The following is a 24,811-nucleotide window of genomic DNA, read 5'->3' as shown; positions in this document are numbered from 1 at the left end:
CAGTTATGTTGGAGTGTTGGGGAGTGACAGTGATGTTAGAGTGTTGGGGAGTGACAATGATGTTGGGGTTTTGGGGAGTGACAGTGATTTTGTTGGACTGTTACGTAGTGGCAGTGATGTTGGAGTGTTGGGCAGTAACAGTGATGTTGGAGTGTTGGGGAGTGACAGTGATGTTGGAGTGTTGGGGATTGACAGTGCTGTTGGAGTGTTGGGGAGTGACAGTGATGTTGTTGGAGTGTTGGCGAGTTACAGTGACGTTGTTGGAGCGTTGAGGAGTGACAGTGATGTAGGAGTGTTGGGGAGTGACAGTGATGTTGCTGGAGTGTTGGGGATTGTCTGTCTTGTTCTTGGAGTGTTGGGGAGTGACATTAATGTTACTGGATTATTGAGGACTGTCAGTGATGTTGTTCGAGTTTTGGGGAGTTACAGTAATGTAGTTGGAGTGTTGGGGAGTGACAGTGATGTTGGAGTGTTCGGGAGTGACAGTGCTGTTGGTCTGTTGGGGAGTGTCAATGATGTAGGATTATTGGTGAGTAACAGTGCTGTTGGAGTTTTGGGGAGTGACAGTGACGTTGTTGGATTATTGGGGAATGTCAGTTATGTTGGAGTGTTGAGGAGTGACAGTGATGTTAGAGTGTTGGGGAGTGACAATGATGTTGGGTTTTTGGGGAGTGACAGTGATTTTGTTGGACTGTTACGGAGTGACAGTGATGTTGGAGTGTTGGAGAGTGACCGTGATGTTGGAGTGTTGGGGAGTGACAGTGATGTTGTTGGAGTGGCGAGCAGTGAAAGTGATGTTGATGGGTTGGGGAGTAACATGGCTGTTGGAGTGTTGGCGAGTTACACTGAAGTTGTTGGAGTGTTGAGGATTGACAGTGATGTAGGAGTGTTGGGGAGTGACAGGGATGTTGTTGGAGTGTTGGGGAGTGTTAGTTATATTGGAGATTTGGGGAGTGTCAGTGAGTTTGGAGTGTTGGGGAGTGAAAGTGATGTTGTTGGAGTGTTGGGGAGTAACAGTGTTGTTGGGGTATTGGGGAGTGACAGTGCTGTTGGAGTGTTGGGGAGTGTCATTGATGTTGGAGTGTTGGGGAGTGACAGTGATGTTGGAGGGTTGTGGAGTGACAGTGATGTTGTTGGAGTGTTGGGGAGTGTCATTGATGTTAGAGTGTTGGAGAGTGTCAGTGGTGTTGGAGTATTGGAGAGTGGCAGTGAGGTTGGAGTGTTGGGGAGTGGCAGTGAGGTTGCTGGAGTGTTGGGCAGTGACAGTGATGTTGCTGGAGTGTTGGGAAGCATCAGTAATGTTGGAGTGTTGGGGAGGGACAGTGATGGTCGAGTGTTGGGGAGTCATAGTGATGTCGTTGGAGTGTTGAGGAGTGACAGTGATGTTGGGTTGTTGGGGAGTGTCAGTGATGCTGTTGGAGTGTTGGGGAATGTCAGTAATGTTGGTGTGTTTGGGAGTGACAGTGATGTTGTTGGAGTGTTGGGGAGTAACAGTGTTGTTGGGGTATTGGGGAGTGTCAGTAGTGCTGTTGGAGTGCTGAGGAGTGACAGTGAATTTATTAGAACGTTGGGGAGTGTCAGTGATGTTGGAATGTTGGGGAGGGACAGTAATGTTGTTGGAGTGATGGAGAGTGTCAGGGATGTTGGAGTGCTCGGGAGTGACAGTGATGTTGTTGGAGTGTTGGGGAGTGACAGTAATGTTGCTGGAGTGTTGGGGACTGTCAGTGATGTTGCTGGATTTTTGGGGAGTGACAATGATGTTGTTGGAATTTTGGGGAGTGACAGTGATGTTGGAGTGTTGGGGAGTGACAGTGCTGTTGGTCTGTTGGGGAGTGTCAATGATGTAGGATTCATGGGGAGTGACAGTGCTGTTGGAGTATTGGGGAGTAACAGTGATGTTGCTGGAGTGTTGAGCTTTAACAGTGCTTTTGGAGTGTTGGGGAGTGACAGTGCTGTTGCCGGAGTGTTGGAGGGTGCCCGTGTTGGAGTGTTGGGGAGTGTCAGTGATGTTGGAGTGTTGGGGAGTGTCAGTGATGTTGTAGTGTTGTGGAGCGACAGTGATGTTGGTGTGTTGGGGAGTGAAAGTGATGTCAGAATTTTGGGGAGCGAACGTGATTTTATTGGAGTGTTGGGGAGTGTCAGTAATTTTGAAGTGTTGGGGAGTGACAGTGATGTTGTTGGAGTGTTGGGGAGTGTCAGTGATGTTGAAGTGTTGGGGAGTGTCAGTGATGTTGGCGTGTTGTGGAGTGACAGTGATGTTGGAGTGTTGGGGACTGACAGTGATGTTGGAGTTTTGGGGAATGAATGTGATGCTATTGTAGTATTGGGCAGTGTCAGTGATGTTGGAGTGTTGGGGAGTGACAGTGATGTTGTTGGAGTGTTGGGGAGTGTCAGTGTTGTCGGAGTGTTGAAGATTGACAGTGATGTTGCTTGAGTTTTGGGGAATGACAGTGTTGTTGCAGTATTGAGGAGTAACGGTGATGTTACTGGAGTGTTGGGGAGTGTCAGTGATGTTGGAGTGTTGGGGAGTGTCAGTGATGTTGGAGTGTTGGGGACTGACAGTGATGTTGGTGTGTTGGGGAGTCAAAGTGATGTTGGAATTTTGGGGAGCGAACGTGATTATATTGGAGTGTTGTGGAGTGACAGTGATGTTGGAGTGTTGGGGAGTGTCAGTGATGTTGGAGTGTTGGGGAGTGTCAGTGATGTTGGAGTGTTGGGGACTGACAGTGATGTTGGTGTGTTGGGGAGTCAAAGTGATGTTGGAATTTTGGGGAGCGAACGTGATTATATTGGAGTGTTGTGGAGTGACAGTGATGTTGTTGGAGTGTTGGGGAGTGACAGTGATGTTGTTGGAGTGTTGTGGAGTGATAGTAATGTTGTAACGTTGGCGAGTGACTGTGATGTAGGAGTGTTGGGGAGTGACAGTAATGTTGTTGGAGTGTTGGGGAGTGACAGTGATGTTGGAGTGTTGGGGACTCGCAGTGATGTTGGAGTTTTGGGCAGTGTCAGTGATGTTGGGGTTTTGGGGAGTGACTGTGATCTTGTTGGAGTGTTGGGGAGTGTCAGTGTTGTCGGAGTCTTGAGGAGGGATAGTGATGTTGTTGAAGTGATGGGTAGTGTCAGTGATGTTAAACTGTTGGTAAGTGACAGTGATGATGTTGGGGTGTTGGGGAGTGACAGTGATGTTGTTGGAATGTTGGGGAGTATCAGTGATGTAGGAGTGTTGAGGAGTGACAGTGATGTTGTTGGAGTGTTGGGAAGTGTCAGTGTTGTTGGAGTGTTGGGGAGTGACAGTGATGTTGGAGTGTTGGGGAGTGACAATGATGTTGGAGTGTTGGGGAGTGTCAGTGATGTTGGGGTTTTGGGGAGTGACAGTGATCTTGTTGGAGTGTTGGGGAGTACAGTGATGTTGGGGTGTTGGAGAGTGTCAGTGTTGTTGGAGTGTTGGGAAGTGACAGTGATGTTGCTTGAAGTGCTGGGGAGTGACAGTGAATTTATCTGAGTGTTGGGGAGTATCAGTGTTGGCGGAGTCTTGAGGAGGGATAGTGATGTTGTCGAAGTGATGGGTAGTGTCAGTGATGTTAGACTGTTGGTGAGTGACAGTGATGAAGTTGGGGTGTTGGGGAGTGACAGCGATGTTGTTGGAATGTTGGGGAGTATCAGTGATGTAGGAGTGTTGGGGAGTGACGGTTATGTTGGAGTGTTTGGGAGTGACAGTGATGTTCGAGTGTTGGGGAGTGACAGTGATGTTGGAGTGTTGGGGAGTGACAGTGATGTTGGAGTGTTGGGGAGTGACAGTGATGTTGGAGGGTTGGGGAGTGACAGTGATGTTGGAGTGTTGGAGAGTGACAGTGATGTTGGAGTGTTGGGGTGTGTCAGTGCTGTTCTTTGAGTGTTGAGGAGTGACAGTGATGTTATTGGAGTGTTGGGGAGTGTCACTCATGTTGGAGTGCTGGTGATTGACAGTGCTGTTGGAGTATTGGGGAGTGACAATGCTGTTTGAGTGTTAGGGAGTGACAGTGCTGTTGGAGTGTTGGGGTGTTACGGTGATGTTGGTGTGTTGGGGAGTGAAAGTGATGTTGGTATTTTGGGGAGTGAACGTGATTTTATTGGAGTGTTGGGGAGTGTCAGTGAAGTTGGAGTGTTGTGGAGTGACAGTGATGTTGGAGTGTTGAGGAGTGACAGTGATGTTATTGGAGTGTTGGGGAGTGTCACTGATGTAGGAGTTTTGGGGATTGAAAGTGCTGTTGGAGTATTAGCAAGTGACAATGCTTTTGGAGTGCTCGGGAGTGACAGTAATTTTGCTGGAGTGTTGGGGAGTGACAGTGATGTTGGAGTGTTGGAGAGTGACAGTGATGTTGGAGTGTTGGAGAGTGACAGTGATGTTGGAGTGTTGGGGAGTGACAGTGATGTTGGAGTGTTGGAGAGTGACGGTGACGTTGTTGGATTCTTGGGGAATGTCAGTTATGTTGGAGTGTTGGGGAGTGACAGTGATGTTGGGGTTTTAGGGAGTGACAGTGATTTTGTTAGACTGTTACGGAGTGACAGTGATGTTGGAGTGTTGGGGAGTGACAGTGATGTTGGAATGTTGGGGAGTGACAGTGATGTTGGGGTTTTGGGGAGTGACAGTGATTTTGTTGGACTGTTACGGATTGACAGTGATGTTGGAGTGTTGGGGAGTGACAGTGATGTTGTTGGAGTGGTGAGGAGTGAAAGTGATGTTGATGGGTTGGGGAGTAACAGTGCTGTTGGAGTGTTGGCAAGTTACAGTGACGTTTTTGGAGTGTTGAGGATTGACAGTGATGTAGGAGTATTGGGGAGTGGCAGTGATGTTGTTGGAGTGTTGGGGAGTGACAGTACTGTTGGAGCGTTGGGGAGTGACAGGGATGTTGTTGGAGTGTTGGGGAGTGACAGTGCTGTTGGAGTGTTGGGGAGTGACAGGGATGTTGTTGGAGTGTTGGGGAGTGACAGTGCTGTTGGAGTGTTGGGGAGTGACAGGGATGTTTTTGGAGTGTTGGGGAGTGACAGTGCTGTTGGAGTGTTGGTGAATGAATGTGATGTTATTGGAATATTGGGGAGTGACAGTGATGTTGGAGTGTTGGGCAGTGACATTGCTGTTGGAGTGTAGGGGAGTGGCAGTGATGTTAGATTTCCTTGTGGTTTGTGGCTTGTGAGGAGGGGATTCTCAGGAAGAAGTTTGGTGGGCATGTCAGGATTGAATGAGGGATTTTGATGGGTATATGAGTAGCTAACCAATGGTCAGTTGTCAGTGTCTCAGGATAGGGTGAGGGAGTGATGTGATCGAGGGAGGAGATTGAGGAGGAGATGATGGGATTTGTGGAGGAAATTGGTGGGACATTTGATGGGATTGGGTCGGGGATGATAAGAATGGGGAGGGGGTAATGGGATTGGGTGAGGGATTATGGTATTTGGGAAGGGGCTGATGGGATTGGGAACGGGGTGATTGGATTGGTGGAGGGGGGGTTCCCGGATGGGTGAGGGATGATGGGATTGGGTGAGCGATGATGGGATATTAGAAGTGGGTGATGGGATTTGGGTGGGGGATTAATCTGCTCAGAGGTTCAGTAGAATCGGGTTAGTTTCTGATTTGTTGTAAACAGAAATGGAAACTTCAGACCAGAAACCACAACCTGGAGAGAGCTCCAACAGGAAGTCAGCACTGACCTTTGAAGAATCGAAACTTGACACGATTTGTTTCAATTCTGAATGAGCCCATCACATTCGCCAGGAACAGGAGCACTGCCCGGGTCAAAGAGGCAGTGATTCTAAATGGGGGGTTTGCGTTTTTGAGCATATGGGAAAGAACCATGATAACACGGAACATTAGCCAGCCAAGTTAGAACTAACCATAATAATTCCACTTTCCAGCTCTTGACCCCTAACCCTGGAGGCTGTGGCACTTGGAATGCAATATTCATAGGAATTGTACAGTTAGGGGAGCAGACATGCATTTATGTAGCCACAGACATGACTTCTCCCTGATGCCAGGGCTCAAGATGTCACTGAATGTCTGCAGAACACTCTGTGGGGTGGGTTGGGATGGGGGGTGGTGCGACTGGCCCATATCGGTACCAGTGACACAGACAGAAAGAGGAATGAGGTCCTGAAGGCAGATTTTAGAGAGCCAGGAAGTTGACTAGCAAGCAGGGCCTCAATGGTAGTACTCTCCAGATTACTCGCAGTGCCATGTTCAAGTGAGTATAGAATAAGAGGATAGAGCAGATGAATGTGTGGCTGGAGAGATGGTGTAGGAGAGAGGGATTTACTGGGACATTGGGTCCTTTTCTGGGAGAGATGAGAGCTGTAGTGGCCAGGTGGATTGGACCTCAACAGGACTGGTACCAATATCCTCATGTGGTGCTATGCTTGTGCTGTGGGCATGGTTTAAATTAACTTGGTGGGGTGCGGGGGGGGAACCAGGAGGTAACAATAGAAAGGAAAAACAAGGTGCCCAAAAGATTGAGAGAGACAGATAATACTAGAGTAAGAAATAGTAAGGTAGATCCAGAGAAGGAGAGACTGCAATAAAGTCTAAATCAGGGTTACTGTGTATGTATGTATGTGTGCGAAGTGTGAGGAATAAGATTGTTGAGTTACAGGCACCATGCAGAAATATGATGTTGTGGCTATAACAGACCTGGTTCAAAAAAGGGCAGGACTGGATATTCAACATTCCTGGATACAAGGTGTTCAGGAAAGCTAGGAAAGGCAGGGGGGGTGTTCATGGGATTGTTACAGTGGTGAGTGAGAGAGAGGATGTCACAGAGGAGTCAAGGTCAATATCTATTTGGTTAGAGCTAAGCAACAATTGAAGTACATTATACTACTGGGTATATTCTATAGACCACCAATTAGTGCGAAAGATATAGAGGAACTAATTTTCAAGGAGATTACAGAGAAATGCAAAAACTATAGAGTAGTTATAATGGGGGACTTTAGATATTCTATGTAGGTTGGGACAGTAACTGTATAAAAGGCAGAGAGGGGGAAGAGTTTCTGAAGTGTATTCAGGAGAATTTTCTTGATCAGTATGTTTCCAGCCTGATGAGGAATAAGGCATTGCTAGGTCTGGATCTGGGGAATGAGGTGGGTTAAGTGGCAGTGGGGGAACATTTCGGATAATATGATCAGTGTATCAAAAGGTTTAGGTTCACTATGGAAAAGGACAAGGTGTAATCCAGAGTAAACATGTTTAATTGGAGGGAAGCCAGTTTCAAAGGAATGAGGGCTGATCTGGCCCAGATAAATTGGAATCAAATATTGACAGGCAGAACTGCAATGGAATAATGGACTGCATTTAAAGAGGAGATGGTTTGGATACAGTCAAGATACACACAAAATGGCTGAAGGTAGGGCAAAGAAAGTCAAGCTCCCTGGATGACAAAAAAGCTAGAGATTAAGATGAAACAGAAAAATGTACTTATGACAAATATCAGGTGGATAACATAATTGAGAATCTGGCTGAATATAAAAAGTTCAGAGGGAAGTGAAAATGAAATAAGAGAAGCAAAGAGTGAGTATGAGAAGAGACTGGCAGCAAACATGAAAGGAAATCCCAAAGTCTTCTATCGGTATATAAATAGTAAAAGGGTGGTAAAAGGAGGAATAGGGTCAATTAGGAACCAAAAAGGGAATTTACTCATGGGGGCAGGGAGCATGTCTGAGGTATTAAATGAATACTTTGCATCCAACTTTACCCAGGAAGTAATAGCTGCCATAGCGAAAGTTGATAAGGTACCAGGACGTACCAGGATGCGATGTATCCGAGGATACTGAGGGAAGTGAGAATGGAAATTGCAGAGACGCTGGCCATAATTTTCCAGTCTTCCTTAGATTCAGGGTGGTGCCAGAGGACTAGAGAATTGTAAATGTTACATCCTTGTTCAAAAAAGGGTGTAAGAATAAGGTCAGTAACTATAGGCCAGTAACCTCTGTTGTGGGGAATCTTATAGAAAAAAAATTTGGGACAAAATTAGTAGTTACTGTGGCAAACGTGGGTTAATTAAGGAAAGCAAGCATGGATTCGTTAAGAGCAACTTGTGTTTAACTAACTGGCTGGAATTTTTTGATGAGGTAAAAGAGAGAGTTGATTAGGGCAATGCTGTTGATACGGATGGATCATGTTCATAGATTTCCAAATAATAAATTCCATTTAATAAAGTGCCACATTACAGGCTTGTCAGCAAAGTCAAAACACATGGAATAAAAGGGACAGTAACATGGATACAAAGTTAGCTGAGTGACAGGAAACAGAGAGTTGTGGAGAATGGTTGTTTTTCAGCCTGGAGGAAGGTTTATAGCAGGGTTCCCCAGGAAATGGTTTTAGGACCCCTGCTTTTCTTGGTCTATATTAATGGCTTGGGTGTACAGGGCACAATTGCAAAATTTGCAGATGACATAAAACTTGGAGGTATTGTGAAGTGTGAGGAGGGTGACATTAAACTTCAAGAGGACATAGGCAGGCTGGTGGAATTGGCGATGGAATACAATGCAGAGAAGTTTGAAGTGATGTATTTTGCTAGAAAGAATGCAGAGAGACAATATAAAATAAAGGGTACAATTCTAAAGTGGGTGCAGGAGCAGAGGCGCCTGTACAGGAATCATTGAAGGTGGCAGGACAGGTTGAGAAAGTGGTTAAAAAGACAAATGAGAACTAGACTCTTTAAATAGAAGCACAGAGTATAAAAGCAAGGAAGTTATGGTGAACCTGTATAAACATTGGTTCACCCTAGGATTGTGTCCAATTCTGGGAGCCACACTTTAGGAAAGATGTGAAGGCTTTAGAGAGGCTGCAGAGTTGATTTAGGAGAATGGCAAAGAGATGAGGGATTTCAGTTATGTGAGTAGATTGGAGAAGCTGGGTTTGTTTTCCATGGAGAAGAGAAGGTTGAGAGAAGATTTGATAGAGGTATTCAAAATCGTGAGGGACCTGGACAGAATAGATAGAGAGATACTGTTCCCATCGATGGAAAAGCCGAGAACCAGAGGGTAGGGATTTATTTGCCATGAAGAAAACTTTCTTTGAGCAGAGAGTGCTTGGGATCTGGAAAGCTCTGACTGAGAGTATGATGGAGACAGGTTCAATCGGGGCTTTCAAAAGGCAACTGGGCAAGTACCCGAAGAGAAGGGAATATTACAGGAAAAGGTGGGGCGGGGGTGGGTGCGATGCAGGTGTGGGACGGGGAGTCTGACTAGCATAGTTGCTTTTGCAGAGAGCCCACACAGACATGACGGTCTGAGTGGTCTCCTTCTGTGCTGAAACCATTCTATGTTTCTATATCCAAGTATTTTAAGAATATAACGATGGTTTCTGCCCCTACTATCGGTTAGGGCCAGTAAAGACACGTCATAATCCTAACTTTCAAGATACAAATTTTATTCAATATACACTCTTTGAAATTGACTCTCCATTTTAAAAATGTCCAATGAGCTACAAAGATGGCCACTGAAGGTCATATGACTTGTATTCAAAACCTGCTCAGTGTCTCTCAAGGACAAAATGGAACGTTCCAGACTCAGAGGTGTCGACTCCACCCATCCTGAGTGTTGTATGATATAGTATGATATGCCTGCATACCATTGTAATGTGGAGGTGCTTGGCAGAGCAAGGGTTAATGTGGGACTGCAGAATAGCACCACCTGCTCAGAGGTTCAGTATATTATATTACCATGCATAATAGTATGACGTACAGAGTCACATGGTAATAGACTGAGAGAACAGTCTAGAGAGAACACTCTGGAATAAGCCTGCATGGAGATAACAGTACCATGCATGACAGTAACCTGGGATCTGTAAATAGTTAAAGGTTAACAATAAAGGTTAACATGTTTAAATATACAAATCTCAAGATCTCATAATTGAGACATCTAAAGAATCCATAAGTGGTGGGATATCAGCGCTATCAGCATCATATAACATGGTTGGCAGCGGTGGTCATTTCTACAAGGTATCACATCAGAGATAGTACCATAATCCGACATGGTGACCTGCAGTGAAATGAAAGGTGGCAGCTCAATGCATGAACCCAGAACAGTATCCTATGGTATGAAACACTAAAAGCAACTGAAGCCAAAGAGGGAAGAAAACTTGAAGAAAAGTTGAAGAAGCTTCACTACAGATTTGGAACTCAGGAATCCACCAGGGTCAGTGGAAGTCCATTACCGAAAATTACAAGAACCTGAGTGACACAGATGAGATGGTGAGAAAAAATACAAAAAAGTAGCTGTACTTACAATTTAGACTAGGTGGCAGTCCCAAGGGCTCAGCATCAGAGGGCAGCTGAAAGAGAGCTGGCAGGGTCAAAAGTTTAAGCAGAACCTGCAGAATTTTGAGAGCAAAGTACTGTTGCTTTAAGTTTTAAAAATCATGAGCCCCAATTGGACCCTGAGCCAACCAAAACTCCAAAGAAGAGGACCTGCAGAAAACAAAGAAAGAATCGCTGAGTAAAGCAATGTTCCTATCTTGAAAGTTTAGAAGTTCAAAAACAAAAGCAGCCATGATCGCCGGATGCTGCAGATGTATAGAACCTTGGTTAGGCCACACTTGGAATATTGCGTGCAATTCTGGTCGCCACATTACCAGAAGGATATGGAGGCTTTGGAGAGGGTGCAGAGGAGGTTTACTAGGATGCTGCCTGGTCTGGAGGTTATTAGCTATGAGGAGAGGTTGGAGAAACTCGGATTGTTCTCACTAGAGCGACAGAGATTGAGGGGTGACTTGATAGAAGTTTACAAATTTATGAGTGGCATGGATAGAGTAGATAGTCAGAAGCTTTTTGCCAGGGTGGAAGAGTCAATTACTAGGGGACATAGATTTAAGGTTAGAGGAGAAAACTTTAGAGGAGATGTGCGGGGCAAGTTTTTTACGCAGAGGGTAGTGAGTGTCTGGAATTCGCTGCCAGTGGAAGTGGGTGGTGGAAGCAGGTACGATAGTGGTGTTTAAGAGGCAGCTTTACAAATACATGAATAGGATGGGAATAGAGGGATACGGACCCCGGAAGTGCAAAATGTTTTAGTTTGACAGGCAATATGATCGGCACAGGCTTGGAGGGCCAAAGGGCCTGTTCCTGTGCTGTACTTTTCTTTGTTCTTTGTTTTTAAAACAATAAACCAGGATGTGGTTAATCAACTGAAGACCACCACCATATTTGGAAAAGGAACTGTGTGAAGTCACATGGTAGGGCAGCCATGTTTGTCTCCTTTTAACCTTTAAAATGCTGTCTGTAGAGGGAGAGAGAGAGACAAGGCAGAAAAGGCAGTAAAACCTACACCTTAAGAAACAGAGCCTCCAGCCTGCTCTTGTAGCCACAGTATTTATATGGCTGGTCCAGTTCAGTTTTTGGTCAATGGTAACCCCAGGATGTTGATAGTGGGGGATTCAGCGATGGTAATGCCATTGAATGTCAATGGGTGATGGTTAGATTCTCCCTTGTTGGAGATGGTCATTGTCTGGCACTAGCGTGGCACGAATGTTACTTGCCACTTGCCAACCCAAGCCTGGATATTGTCCAGGTCTTGCTGCATTTGGTCATGGACTACTTCAGTACCTGAGGAGTTCCACATTGTGCTGAATGTTGTGCAATCATCAGTGAACATCCCCAATTCTGAACATATAAGCTGTAAACATGCACTATCTCTTCACCTACACTTTCCTTGATTGTGTTTGTGTGTGTGACTATGCGTGAGTGCCGTTGTGTTAGATTTCAGGGTGAGCGCATAAATAAACAATCCTCTTCCTTTATTTAAACTCATGAGAAGCTTGTGCTGGTTATTCAAGTTGTACACACCCTCAGGAGTTAACACACACACACACACAGACACACACACCCACATCTTCCTCTCAAAAGCTTACTGATTACCCATTGTTGAGAAGGGAACAGGAATTTCAGCAGTTCTGTCTCATCCGGTCCTTACCAAAAATTGGTGGCTGCATCCGGAATCTGAACCAATTAGATTAAAGGAGCTGAACTTGATATTATAAATTAATACATTGGAAGCAAAAGGGAAAAGTTCAATAGCTGAAATTGCTTTTTTAAAAAAAGAACAGAAACAGGTTTCACGTATGTTAACACTCAAAAGTAGAATGTCCAATTTTAAAGCGAATTCACTCAGAGAACAAGGGGATTTAACTTGGCATAACCTTAACAATTGAACAGTTGAGAGCAGTAGGTAACAGGCGGATATCAGTGCGAATCAAAAGGTGGAAAAGCCTGAGGTGATAAAAATGCTGCTAAGCTGAGAATGAGAGTAACTGCCCTTGACATCAAGGCCGCATTTGACCGAATGTGGCATCAAGGAGCCCTAGCAAAACTGGAGTCAATGGGAATCAGGAGGAAAACTCTCTGCTGGTTGGAGTCATACCTAGCACAAAGGAAGATGGTTGTCGTTGTTGGAGGTCAATCATCTCAGCTCCAGGACATCACTGCAGGAGTTCCTCAGGGCAGTGTCCTCGGCCCAACCATCTTCAGTTGCTTCATCAATGACCTTCCTTCTATCATAAGGTCAGAAGTGGGGATGTTCGCTGATGATTGCACAATATTCAGCACCATTTGTGACTCCTCAGATACTGAAGTAGTCCATGTCCAAATGCAGCAAGACCCGGACAATATCCAGGCTTGGGCTGACAAGTGGCAAGTAACATTCGTGCCACGTAAGTGTCAGGCAATGACTATCTCCAACAAGAGAGAATCCAACCATCGCCCCTTGACATTCAATGGCTTAACATTCCCCACTATTAACATCCTGGCGGTTACCATCGATCAGAAATTGAACTGGACTAGCCATATAAATACTATGGCTACAAGAGCAGGTCAGAGGCTAGAAATCTTGTGGTGACTAACTCATTTCCTGACCCCCCAAAGCCTGTCCACCATATACAAGGCACAAGTCAGGAGTGTGATGGGATACTCCCCACTTGCCTGGATGAGTGCAGCTCCAACAACACTCAAGAAGCTTGACCATCCAGGACAAAGCAGCCCGCTTGGTTGGCACCACATCCACAAACATTCACTCCCTCCACCATCTGTCATGATAATAGTTGATTGTGGTAGCAGACTCCAGTATTAGATATTCTGTATGGTACTCTGTATTAGAGAGGGGGTCACCTGACCAGGGGTGTTGAATGTCAGATAGCACATGTTGGAGCCTGTCTTGATAAAATTCAGTTACAGCAGATACGTGTTTATACATGTTAGGAAAATGTGTTATCAGTAAAGTTAGCTCAGCTACAATGTCGAAGGCCTGTGTGCATCATTGAAATAAAAAACAAAACACCACTGACACACAGTAGCAGCAGTGTGTGCTATCTACAAGATGCACTGCAGCAATTCATCAAGGCTCCTTAGACAGCACCTTCCAAACCCACGACCACTACCACCTAGAAGGACAAGGGCAGCAGATAGATGGGAACACCACCACCTGGAAGTTCCCCTCCAAATCACTCACCATCCTGACTTGGAAATATATCGCCGTTCCTTCACTGTCGCTGAGTCAAAATCCTGGAACTCCCTCTCTAACTGCACCGTAGGTGTATCTACACCACAGGGACTGCAGCGATTCAAGAAGGCAGTTCACCACCACCTTCTCAAGGACACTTAGGGTTGGGCAGTAAATGCTGGCCCAGCCAGCAATGCCCACATCTCGTGAATGAAAAAAAAAGGAACCTGAAATAGATCAGGTTACTTTGGCAAAAATTCACCTGGAAGAGCGGAAAGTAGAGCTCAAATTTCAAGCACAAAAAGTGGAAAGAGAAAGGCAAGAGAGAAAGGAAAAATAGGAAAGAGAATTCCAGGAAAAGGAAAGAGGGAGGCAGAAAAGAAAAAAGGAGAGAGAATGTCGGGAGAGGGAGGGAGAGGGGCAGGGAGAGAGCCTTCCTGAGGGAAAAGTTTGAGAAGGAGTTGCAAGCTCAAAGGTCAATGAAATGAGACAGTTTGAGTTGACTAGTGAGATATTGTCTTTATGTAGTGGAGAAGCTGCTGGTAATCCAAGTTATCCTAGTTCAAAGCCAACTTTGATTGAGTACCAAAATTTGATGAAGATGACATTGAGGCATTCTTCATATCCTTTGAGAAGCTTGCAAACAGGTCAATGTAGCCAGAAGAAATTTGGACTCCCTGATGCAAGGTCAGTTAACAGGAAAAGCCTACAGGGTTTATTCCCTGTTGCCTGACAAGAGCTCTTCAAACTAATGAGCAAACTGCTGTCCTGAGCACTTGTAAGTTAGCACCTAGAAACAAACTACCAGGAACTAGGAAACACTGGCAAAAATCACACTCAAACCTTTCTCAACTTTGAAAGAATTAAACAATTTGTATTCAACAGGATGCAAGTGCTCAAATTTGACCCTACGTGCAAAGGATAAGAGAGATACCCCTGTTGGAGGAGTCCAAAAGTTGCCCCCTGTATGCCTTAAAACCCATGTAGAGGAACAAAGTTTCAAAAGCCAGAGAGACAGCCATCATAGCGGACAACTATGGATGAACACAAAAACATCTAACTCAAAATAAACTTGGGTCTAGTAATGCTTACAAGCTAGGGAGAGATAGGGTGGGCGTTGGTGAAGCAGAAATGGGCTCGAGAGAAAAGGAGAGTAGGGAAGGGAAAATAGATCAGTGTCCAACTTTTAAAAAAAAGAACCAAGATGGTAAAGCAGCAGGGGCATAGCCAGTGTGTTTCCAATGTGGAAAGCCTGGGCATGTAAGGGAAGATTGTTAGTATTCCAAAGGAAAATCAACTGGAGGTGCTGCAGTCAAAACAGTGTCTGTAGCTATGAGGGTGTTGAGCCTGTGCTCCAATGAAGTACAGGGCCAGAATACCCACAAAAACGTTTTTACAAAGGGAAAATGGCTCTTTTTATATGTCAGGTACTCACCAGGCAAAGAGATAACCATCCTCAATCATACCAGTTGTCTTCAAAGGCTACTTGTCGCAAAGAGTGCAGAGATGTCACCAAAGGCAGGACAAATACCATCGTATTGGTAAAAGGGCTTACTGACAAACGCATGAAGGTTCCTTTATCCAAAGGTTCCCTACATAGCAAGTTGGCCATCGGTGTAGTGATGGTCGAGGTCACTCCAAACTTACCCATGCATTAGGTCAAGCTATTGCTGGGCAATGACTATGAAGGAAGCACGATGCTATTTTCAGAGATCTCAGAGGTCCAGAGCAGACCACAGCCATGCCCCTGCTAGTTTACCATCTCGTTTCTTTCTATTAAAAGCTGGAGACTGATTTATATCATTTATTCTGAATTGAATGCAAAATTAGGAGGTTATGCTTCAGTTATACTGGGCATTGGTGAGACCATATCTGGAGCATTGTGTACAGTATTGGTCTCCTTATTTAAGGAAGGATGTAAATGCGTAGGAAGCAATTCAGAGAAGTTCATGGACTAATACCTGGAATGGGAGGGTTGTCTTATGAGGAAAGGTTGGACAGGCTAGGCTTGTATCCGCTGGAGTTTAGAAGATTAAAAGGAGATTTGATTGAAGTACATAAGATCCTGAGGGGTCTTGACAGGGTGGATGTGAAAAGGATGCTTCTTCTTGTGGGAGATCTAGAACTAGGGGTTACTGTTTAAAAATAAGGGGTCATCCATTTAAGACAGAGATGAGGAAAGTGTTTTTCTCTCAGAGAGCCGTGGTTCTTTGGAACTCTCTTCCTGAAAAGGTGTTGGAAGCAGAGCCTTTGAATATTTTTAAGGCAGAGCTAGATAGCTTATTGATTAACAAGGGGGTGAAAGGTTATCGGGTGTAGGCAGGAATGTGGGGTTGAGCTAACATTCAGATCAGCCATGATCTTATTGAATGATGGAGCAGGCTTGAGGGGCCAAGTGGCCTACTCCTGCTCCTAATTCATATGTTCATAAGTATTTTCCCTTCCCTACTCTCCTTTTCTTGTGAGCCCATTTCTGCTTCATCTACAACCTGCCTATCTCTCCCTAACTTGTAAGCATTACTAGACCCAAGTTTATTTTGAGTTAGACGTTAGTGTGTTCATCCATAGTTGTCTGCTATGATGGCTGTCTCCCTGGCTTTTGAAACTTTCCGTTCATCTACACAGAGACTGGAGAAACTGAAGGGAACAAGCAAAATTCTGTACAGCTGTAGAGAGCTGAGCAAGTCCCAATCATCCCACAGAGAGTGGTGGGACCAGTGAAGATTAAAGACACTGAAGGAAAGCCAGTAGAATTTAATGAGGCTGGTACAGAACCATAGGGAAGTAAAGGAGCTAAGATAAAAACAGAAGAGGTTGAAGAGATTGCACCAGAGTTAAGGTTGGCAGAGACCTCCTTCAAGGATTTAAGTAGGGACAAGCAACGTTTCCAAACAGGAAAGCCAAAAGTGATCGAGGTGCCTCAGCTAGTTGAAGTGCCACCAGGGAGTAGAGCAGAAGCTGGACAGCACCTGTGAGCAGTAGGATCCCAGAGGACCTGGGACAATTTGGGGGGGAAACCCATCCCCAAAATAAAGGGAAAAGGAAAATTAACACACCATAAGATGAAGAGCACTTGTGAAAACCACAAGGAAAATAAAAGTGAAGAATGGTGTTTTGTCCATTGAAGAATCCAATGGTCAGGTTCTAAATCCAAAGTGAACTGAACTCAGCAATTTAGACTGAGAACCCACTGAGGACAAAGTGCAGGAGGAGAGCCCAAATGCCTCCGGGGGCTAAAGGGCAATCTATCACCCAGAAATTAAGGGGTTCTGGCAAATAGGTAGGAATTATCAATGTGCCAGAGCCTGAAACTCTCCATTCATCTACACAGAGACTAGAGAAACTGAGGGTCCTGGGACAGCAGTTAAGAGGCTAAGGACTTTACAGGAGGTGCAACAAGGCAGTAACAGAAATTTAAACATTACAAACATTGGAACAGAAAAGTTGTCTCCATTGTGGTCTGTGAAATTCATTCCCCTCAAGGACTCAAGGGTCGAACTTGAGTTTCCACTTAACCCAAACCTCAACCAAAAGTTCAATGAAGAGTGCAGGAGGGCATGCCAGGAGCAGCACCAGGCATACCTACAAATGAGGTGTCAACCTGGTGAAGCTATAATACAGGACTACTTGTGTGCCAAACGGCATAAGCAGCAAGTGATGGACAGAGCTAAGCAATCCCACAACCAACGGATCAGACCTAAACTCTGCAGTCCTGCCACATCCAGTCGTGAATAGTGGTGGAAATTAAGCAACTCACTGGAGGAGGAGGTTCCACAAATATCCCCATCCTCAATGTTGGAGGAGCCCAGCACATCAGTGCAAAAGATAAGGGTGAAGCATTTGCAACAATCTTCAACCAGAAGTGCCAAGTGGATGATCCTCTTCCGGAGGTCCCCAGCATCACAGATGCCAGTCTTCAGCCAATTTGATTCACTCCACGTGATATCAAGAAACAGCTGAAGGCACTGGATACTGCAAAGATTATGGGCCCTGAGAATATTCCGACAATGGTACTGAAGACTTGTGCTCCAGAACTTGCTGCGCCCCTAGCCAAGCTGTTCCAGTACAGCTACAACACTGGTATCTACCCAGCCATGTGGAAAATTGCCCAGGTATGTCCTGTACACAAAAAGCAGCACAAAACCAACCTGGCCAATTACCATCCCATCAGTCTACTGTCGATCATCAGTAAAGTGATGGAAGGGGTCATCAACAGTGCTATCAAGGGGCACTTGCTTAGCAATAACCTGCTCACTGATGCTCAGTTTGTGTTCCTCCAGAGCCACTCAGCTCCTGACCTCATTACAGTCTTGGTCCAAACATGGATAAAAGAACTGAACTCCAGAGGTGAGGTGAGAGTGATTGCCCTTGACATCAAGGCCACATTTGACCGAGTGTGGCATCAAGGAGCCCGAGAAAAACTGGAGTCAATGGGAATCAGGGGAGAAACTCTCCGCTGGTTGGAGTCATACCTAGCACAAAGGAAGATGGTTGTGATTGTTGGAGGTCAATAATTTCAGTTCCAGGATATCACTGCAGGAGTTCCTCAGGGTAGTGTCCTTGGCCCAACCATCTTCAGCTGCTTCATCATAATGTAAGAAATGGGGATGTTCGTTGATGATTGCACAATGTTCAGCACCATTCACGCCACACAAGTGCCAGGCAGTGACCATCTCCAACAAGAGAGAATCTAACCAGCTCCCCTTGACATTCAATGGCATTGCCATTGCAGAATCCCCCACTATCAACATCCTGGGGGTTACCATCACTCCCACCGTATTCAGACTGAACAGTAGTTGGAGAGTGTGAAACTGAGGGGAACAAGCAACATTGATGGGATCCTAGCCTTGTTTGCCTTGTCCTCTGGCAATCATCCATTCCCTCTCTGCTTGCACTTCTTTAATCTGCAGGGTCACCATCACCAGAAACTTGCTTTCCATGAATCTCTCAGCCTCACGATGCATCATACTGATTCCCGTCACCACTAAGCTCTGGCATCCAGAGCTCGAGCTGCTCCAGCTTGTGATCCTTCCTGAACATGTGGTTGTCTAGGTCACAAGGAGTAGCCAGCATTTCCCACATATCGCAGGATGTGCATTCCATGGGACTTAGGTGCCCTGCCTCTGTTTATTAGATGACCAGCTAGATATACAAGAATTAATCCTCAGACTTGTCACAGATCTGGACAAAAATAAACAAACCAGCAACTTACTAATCTTCTTGTGCTCTCTCCTCTGTGCACTCCAAGGAGAACAGCTTTTGTTAAAGAAATAAACTCCTTCCTATTTACACAATAGATTTACTTGCCCTCAGAGCATGCAGTGCTAACAACATTGATGTTTTAGAATTCCAAGATAACTCTGCTGTTTGTGTTAGTCAGTTCCTCCTTCAGTGATCCATACTCCTGACATATGGGAATCCTCCCTCAGAGATCAACATCCTGTCATATGTGAATCCTCCCTCAGAGATCTACATCCTGTCATATGGGAATCTTCCCTCAATGATCCGCACTCCTGTCATATGGGAATCTTCACTCAATGATCCACACTCCTGTCATACGGGAATTCTCTCTCAGTGATCCACACTCCGGTCATATGGGAATCTTCCCTCAATGATCCGCACTCCTGTCATATGGGAATCCTCTCTCAGTGATCCACACCCCTGTCATATGGAAATCTTCCCTCAATGATCCACACTCCTGTCATATGGGAATCCTCCCTCAGAGATCTACATCCTGTCATATGCGAATCTTCCCTCAATGATCCGCACTCCTGTCATATGGGAATCTTCCCTCAATGATCCGCACTCCTGTCGTATGGGAATCTTCCCTTAATGATCCACACTCCTGTCATATGGGAATCCTCTCTCAGTGATCCACACTCCTGTCATATGGGAATCCTCCCTCAGTGATCCACACTCCTGTCATATGGGAATCCTCCCTCAGCGATCCACACTCCTGTCATATGCAAATCCTCCCTCAGAGATCTACATCCTGTCATATGCGAATCTTCCCTCAATGATCCGCACTCCTGTCATATGGGAATCTTCCCTCAATGATCCGCACTCCTGTCATATGGGAATCTTCCCTCAATGATCCACACTCCTGTCATACGGGAATCCTCTCTCAGTGATCCACACTCCTGTCATATGGGAATCTTCCCTCAATGATCCGCACTCCTGTCATATGGGAATCTTCCCCCAATGATCCGCACTCTTGTCATATGGGAATGCTCTCTCAGTGATCCACACTCCTGTCATACAGGAATCCTCTCTCAGTGATCCACACTCCTGTCATACGGGAATACTCCCTCAGTGATCCACATTCCTGTCAAATGGGAATCCTCTCTCAGTGATCCACACTCCTGTCATATGGGAATCTTCCCTCAGTGATCCACATTCCTGTCAAATGGGAATCCTCTCTCAGTGATCCACACTCCTGTCATACGGGTATACTCCCTCAGTGATCCACACTCCTGTCATATGGGAATCTTCCCTCAGTGATCCACATTCCTGTCAAATGGGAATCCTCTCTCAGTGATCCACACTCCTGTCATACGGGAATCCTCCCTCAGTGATCCACACTCCTATCATATGGGGATCCTCTCTCAGTGATCCACACTCCTATCGTATGGGGATCCTCTCTCAGTGATCCACACTCCTGTCATATGGGAATTCTCTCTCAGTGATCCACACTGCTGTCATATGTGAATCCTTCCTCTGTGATCCACACTCCTGTCATATAGGAATCCTAGCCTCTGACCTGCTCTTGTAGCCACAGTATTTATATGGCTAGTCCAGTTCAGTTTCTAGTCAATGGCAACCCCCAGAATGTTGATAGTGGGGAATTCAGTGATGATAATGCCATTAAACATCATGAGGTAATGGTTGGATTCTGTCTTGTTGGAGATGGTTATTGCCTGGCACTTGTGTGGCGCCAATGTTACTTGCTACTTGTCAGTCCAAGCCTGGATAATGTCCAGGTCTTGCTGCATTTGTACATAGGCTGCTTCAGTATCTGAGCAGTCGCGAATGGTGCTGAACATTGTGTAATCATCAGCGAACATTATGATCAAAGGAAGGTCATTGATGAAGCAGCTGAAGATGGTTGGGCTGAGGACACTACCCTGAGGAACTCCTGCAGTGATGTCCCGGGACTGAAATGATTGACCTCCAACAACCACAACCATCTTCCTTTATTCTAGGAATGATTCCAACTAGTGGAGAGTTTTCCCCCTGATACCCATTGACTCCAGTTTTGCTAGGGCTCCTTGATGCCACACTCGGTCAAATGCTGCCTTGATATCAAGGGCAGTCACTCTCACCTCACCTCGGGTGTTCAGCTCTTTTGTCCACATTTGAACCAAGGCTGTAATGAGGTCAGGAGCTGAGTGGCCCTGGAGGAACCCAAACTGGGCATCAGTGAGCAGGTTATTGCTAAGCAAGTGCCGCTTGATAGCACTGTTGACGGCCTCTTCCATTACTTTACTGATGATCGAGAGTAGACTGATGGGGCAGTAATTGGCTGCAATGCTCCCTCAGTGATCCACGCAGCTGTTGAGTGGAAATCCTCTCTCAGTGATCCATACTCCTATCGAGTGGGAATCCTCTCTCAGTGATCCACACTCCTGTCGAGTGGAGATCCTCTCTCAGTGATCCACACTCCTGTCAAGTGGGAATCCTCTCTCAGTGATTCACACTCCTGTCAAGTGGGAATCCTCTCTCAGTGATTCACACTCTTGTCTAGGGGGAATCCTCTCTCAGTGATCCCTCTCAGTGATCCACACTCCTGTCGAGTGGGAATCCTATCTCAGTGATCCACACTCCTATCGAGTGGGAATCCTCTCTCAGTGATCCACACTCCTATCGAGTGGGAATCCTCTCTCAGTGATCCGCACTCCTGTCAAGTTGGAATCCTCTCTCAGTGATCCACACTCCTGTCAAGTGGGAATCCTCTCTCAGTGATCCACACTCCTGTCAAGTGGGAATCCTCTCTCAGTGATCCGCACTCCTGTCAAGTGGGAATCCTCTCTCAGTGATTCACATTCTTGTCTAGGGGGAATCCTCTCTCAGTGATCCCTCTCAGTGATCCACACTCCTGTCGAGTGGGAATCCTATCTCAGTGATCCACACTCCTTTCGAGTGGGAATCCTCTCTCAGTGATCCACACTCCTGTCGAGTGGGAATCCTCTCTCAGTGATCTACACTCCTATCGAGTGGGAATCCTCTCTGAGTGATCCACACTCCTGTCGAGTGGGAATCCTCTCTCAGTGATCCACACAGCTGTTGAGTGGGAATCCTCTCTCAGTGATCCACACTCCTGTCAAGTGGGAATCCTCTCTCAGTGATTCACACTCTTGTCGAGGGGGAATCCTCTCTCAGTGATCCCTCTCAGTGATCCACACTCCTGTCGAGTGGGAATCTATTGAACACATATTCAGGGAACAGGCCTTTTATGTTGGTTGCTGAGAGTCAGAGTTTGCAGGTGAAGGGGATATAACGATCGAGTACAGGGAGTGGGATGTTCACCTGTAAAAAAACAAGAGCAGGTAGATTCCCTCTTTCTCGCTGCTGAAGTGTTGGAAAGTGAGCAAATACTGGGATATGTGGCAGGGACTAGAGTTGTCGTTTGGAGAAAGATTCTTTCCCAGCCATTGGTTACACAGCAGAGCAGTGAGCCTCATACATAATAAGAGGAATGAAATGGTGTGACCGTATCAAATAGGCAACAAGCAGAGAGTCTGCTCTTGACAGACGAGTCATTTCAAATCTTCACTCTACTCACAGATGATCGATGGTACAAATCGGACGGGAATCATTCGGAAGTCAGCAAATGGAGTTCATCTTTACAAGGATTTTAATCGGAGTGTGAATCTCACTGAGAACAACTCACTCTCTATTGTACACGTGACGGAAGAGGATGCTGGAATATACCGATGCTCCCTCTTTGCCTCTCTGGGAGGCACCAATCAGGATGGAGACGTGACCCTATCAGGTGGGCCTGACTCAGCAGCTCTCAGTATTGAAATCGAGGACAGGTTCAGCAAGGTGGGAACAAAGAGGCTTTCCCAGGGCATTCTGAATAAAAATGAGAATCTGGGGAGCAAGTAGGAAAATCGGCAGAGCATTGACAAGAATGAATGGTTTGTGGAATTCGGTGCCAGCAATTTGCACTAAAGAACTAAAGTGGGTTCAAGAGACAGCTAGTGATCAGTCCCTGGCGGGAGAGGGGACAGTATAAGTACTGAACTCACAACCTCCAGCCTAAAAATCAGGGCACGTTGTTTCCTGTGCTTCCTGTTAATGTTTGTGATATTTATCAAATGGCTTCAGGTCAGCTTAGTGGTGAATACTTCTGTGGCTGTAAAGAACAAAGTTGGCCACAAAACATAGATAAAAAGTATTAAACAGTTACAAAATCAATTCAAGGGAAAATTCCCCAAATATCAAAACTCCAAGCCCTTTAACTGTTCCAATTTGGGAGGCAAAAAATGAAAATGGTAAACAGGGATTTTTTTTTATGGGATGTATTTTTGATCTCACTTGTCAATCAGATGGTTAACTATTTATTGATGGTGGTGTGGGTGGGGAGTTCTCTCAGGGTGGTCCATCACACTTCATCAGTGTGGTGTAAGGTCCAGTTAGACAGGTGACCAATGGCAGAGTGGGAACAATTCCCTCAATACTTTAGTGGAACATTTTCAATTGAAACCATCTTTGTATGAACCAGGCTGATGGAGGTATAAGAAAAATCAAATAAAACACATAACTGCCTTCCCCACTAACTGCTCCTCACAGTTAAGGTTACTAGACAGTTACTGTCTAGATTAAAGTTCTACCTGATGTAAATGGAAGGTGAGAATCTGCCTACAGTGAAGTTCCATCTTATTTAAACCTTATTTCTTTTCATAAAACCCTAGAATCTTACAACACTGAAGGAGGCCTTTCAAGCCATCATGCCTGTGCTGGCCCTTTGTTAAAAAACTATCAAATTAACCCCACTCCCCTGCTTATTCCCCATTGCCCTGCAGATTGACTCACTTCAAGTGTTTATCCAGCTCCCCCTCATATGTTACTATTGGATCTGCCTTTCCGCTTTCAAGCTCTGCTCTCACCTGGTTCCATTCTAATCTACCTAAACGCAGCCAGAGAATCACTTGTAATGGCTTCTCTTCCTGCTCCCCCACTGTTATCTCTAGTGTTCCCTCAATGATCAATCCTTGGCCCCTCCTATTTCTCATCTACATACCGCCCCTCAGTGACATCCTCCCAAAACACAGCGTTAGTATTCACATGTACACTGACTCCCAGCTCTCCCTCACCACCACCTCTCTCGACTCCTCCACTGTTGTTAAAATATCAGACTGCTTATCCGACATCCAGGACTGAACAAGCAGAAATTTGCTCCAATTAAATATTGGGAAGACATTGTTTATGATCCCCACTCCAAACCCTGTTCCCTAACTACCGACTCTATCCCTTTACCTAGAAAGTGTCAGGGACTGAACCGGACTGTTTTGCAAGCTTGGCGTCGTATTTGACCTCAAAGTGAGCTTCCTTTTTTTACTCATTCGTGGGATGTGGGCTTCACTGGCTAGGCCAGCATTTATTGCCCATCCCTAATTGCCCTTGAGAAGGTGGTGGTGAGCTGCCTTCTTGAACTGCTGCAGTCCATATGGTGTAGGTACACCCACAGTGCTGTTAGGGAGGGAGTTCCAGGATTTTGACCCAGCGATAGTGAAGGAACGGTGATATATTTCCAAGTCAGGATGGTGAGTGGTTTGGAGGGGAACTTCCAGGTGGTGGTGTTTCCATGTGTCTGCTGCCCTTGTCCTTCTAGATGGTAGTGGTTGTGGGTTTGGAAGGTGCTGTCGAAGGAGCCTTGGTGAGTTTCTGCAGTGCATCTTGTAGATGGTACACACTGCTGATACTGTGCATCGGTGGTGGAGGGAGTGAATGTTTGTGGGTGTGGTGCCAACCAAGCGGGCTGCTTTGTCCTGGATGTTGTCAAGCTTCTTGAGTGTTGTTGGAGTTGCACTTATCCAGGCAAGCGGGGAGTACTCCATCACACTCCTGATTTGTGCCTCCATAACACCACCCGACTCCGCTTCTGTCTCAGCTCATCTGCTGCTGAAATCCTCATCCTTTGTTGCCTCCAGCTCGACGATTCCAACACACTCCTGGCTGCTCTCCCACATTCTGTCCTCCCTAAACGTGAGATGATCCAAAACTCAGCTGTCTCTGTCTTAACAGACAGTCAGTCCCATTCCCCTACACCCCAGTGCTCACTGACCTACATTGGCTCCAGGTCGGGCAACTTCTTGATTTTAAACTTCTCGTCCTTGTTTTTAAATCCCTC

The 24,811-nt window shown here is 45.8% G+C and overlaps 1 protein-coding gene across 1 annotated transcript in view; it reads left to right on the top strand.

Moving 5' to 3' along the window:
• Nucleotides 1-24,811, top strand: part of LOC144689206 (uncharacterized) — a 52,802-nt gene that overhangs the window by 8,740 nt on the left and 19,251 nt on the right. The window contains exon 3 of the mRNA XM_078556317.1: nt 22,240-22,447. Coding sequence (XP_078412443.1) covers nt 22,240-22,447 — 208 coding nt within the window. The remainder of the gene's footprint in view (nt 1-22,239; nt 22,448-24,811) is intronic.

This window comes from Cetorhinus maximus, chromosome 13, assembly GCF_964194155.1.
Source record: "Cetorhinus maximus chromosome 13, sCetMax3.hap1.1, whole genome shotgun sequence".
NCBI classification, from domain to species: Eukaryota; Metazoa; Chordata; class Chondrichthyes; order Lamniformes; family Cetorhinidae; genus Cetorhinus; species Cetorhinus maximus.
Note: the sequence above shows the minus strand (reverse complement) of the source record. Positions and strands in the feature narration are given on the sequence as shown.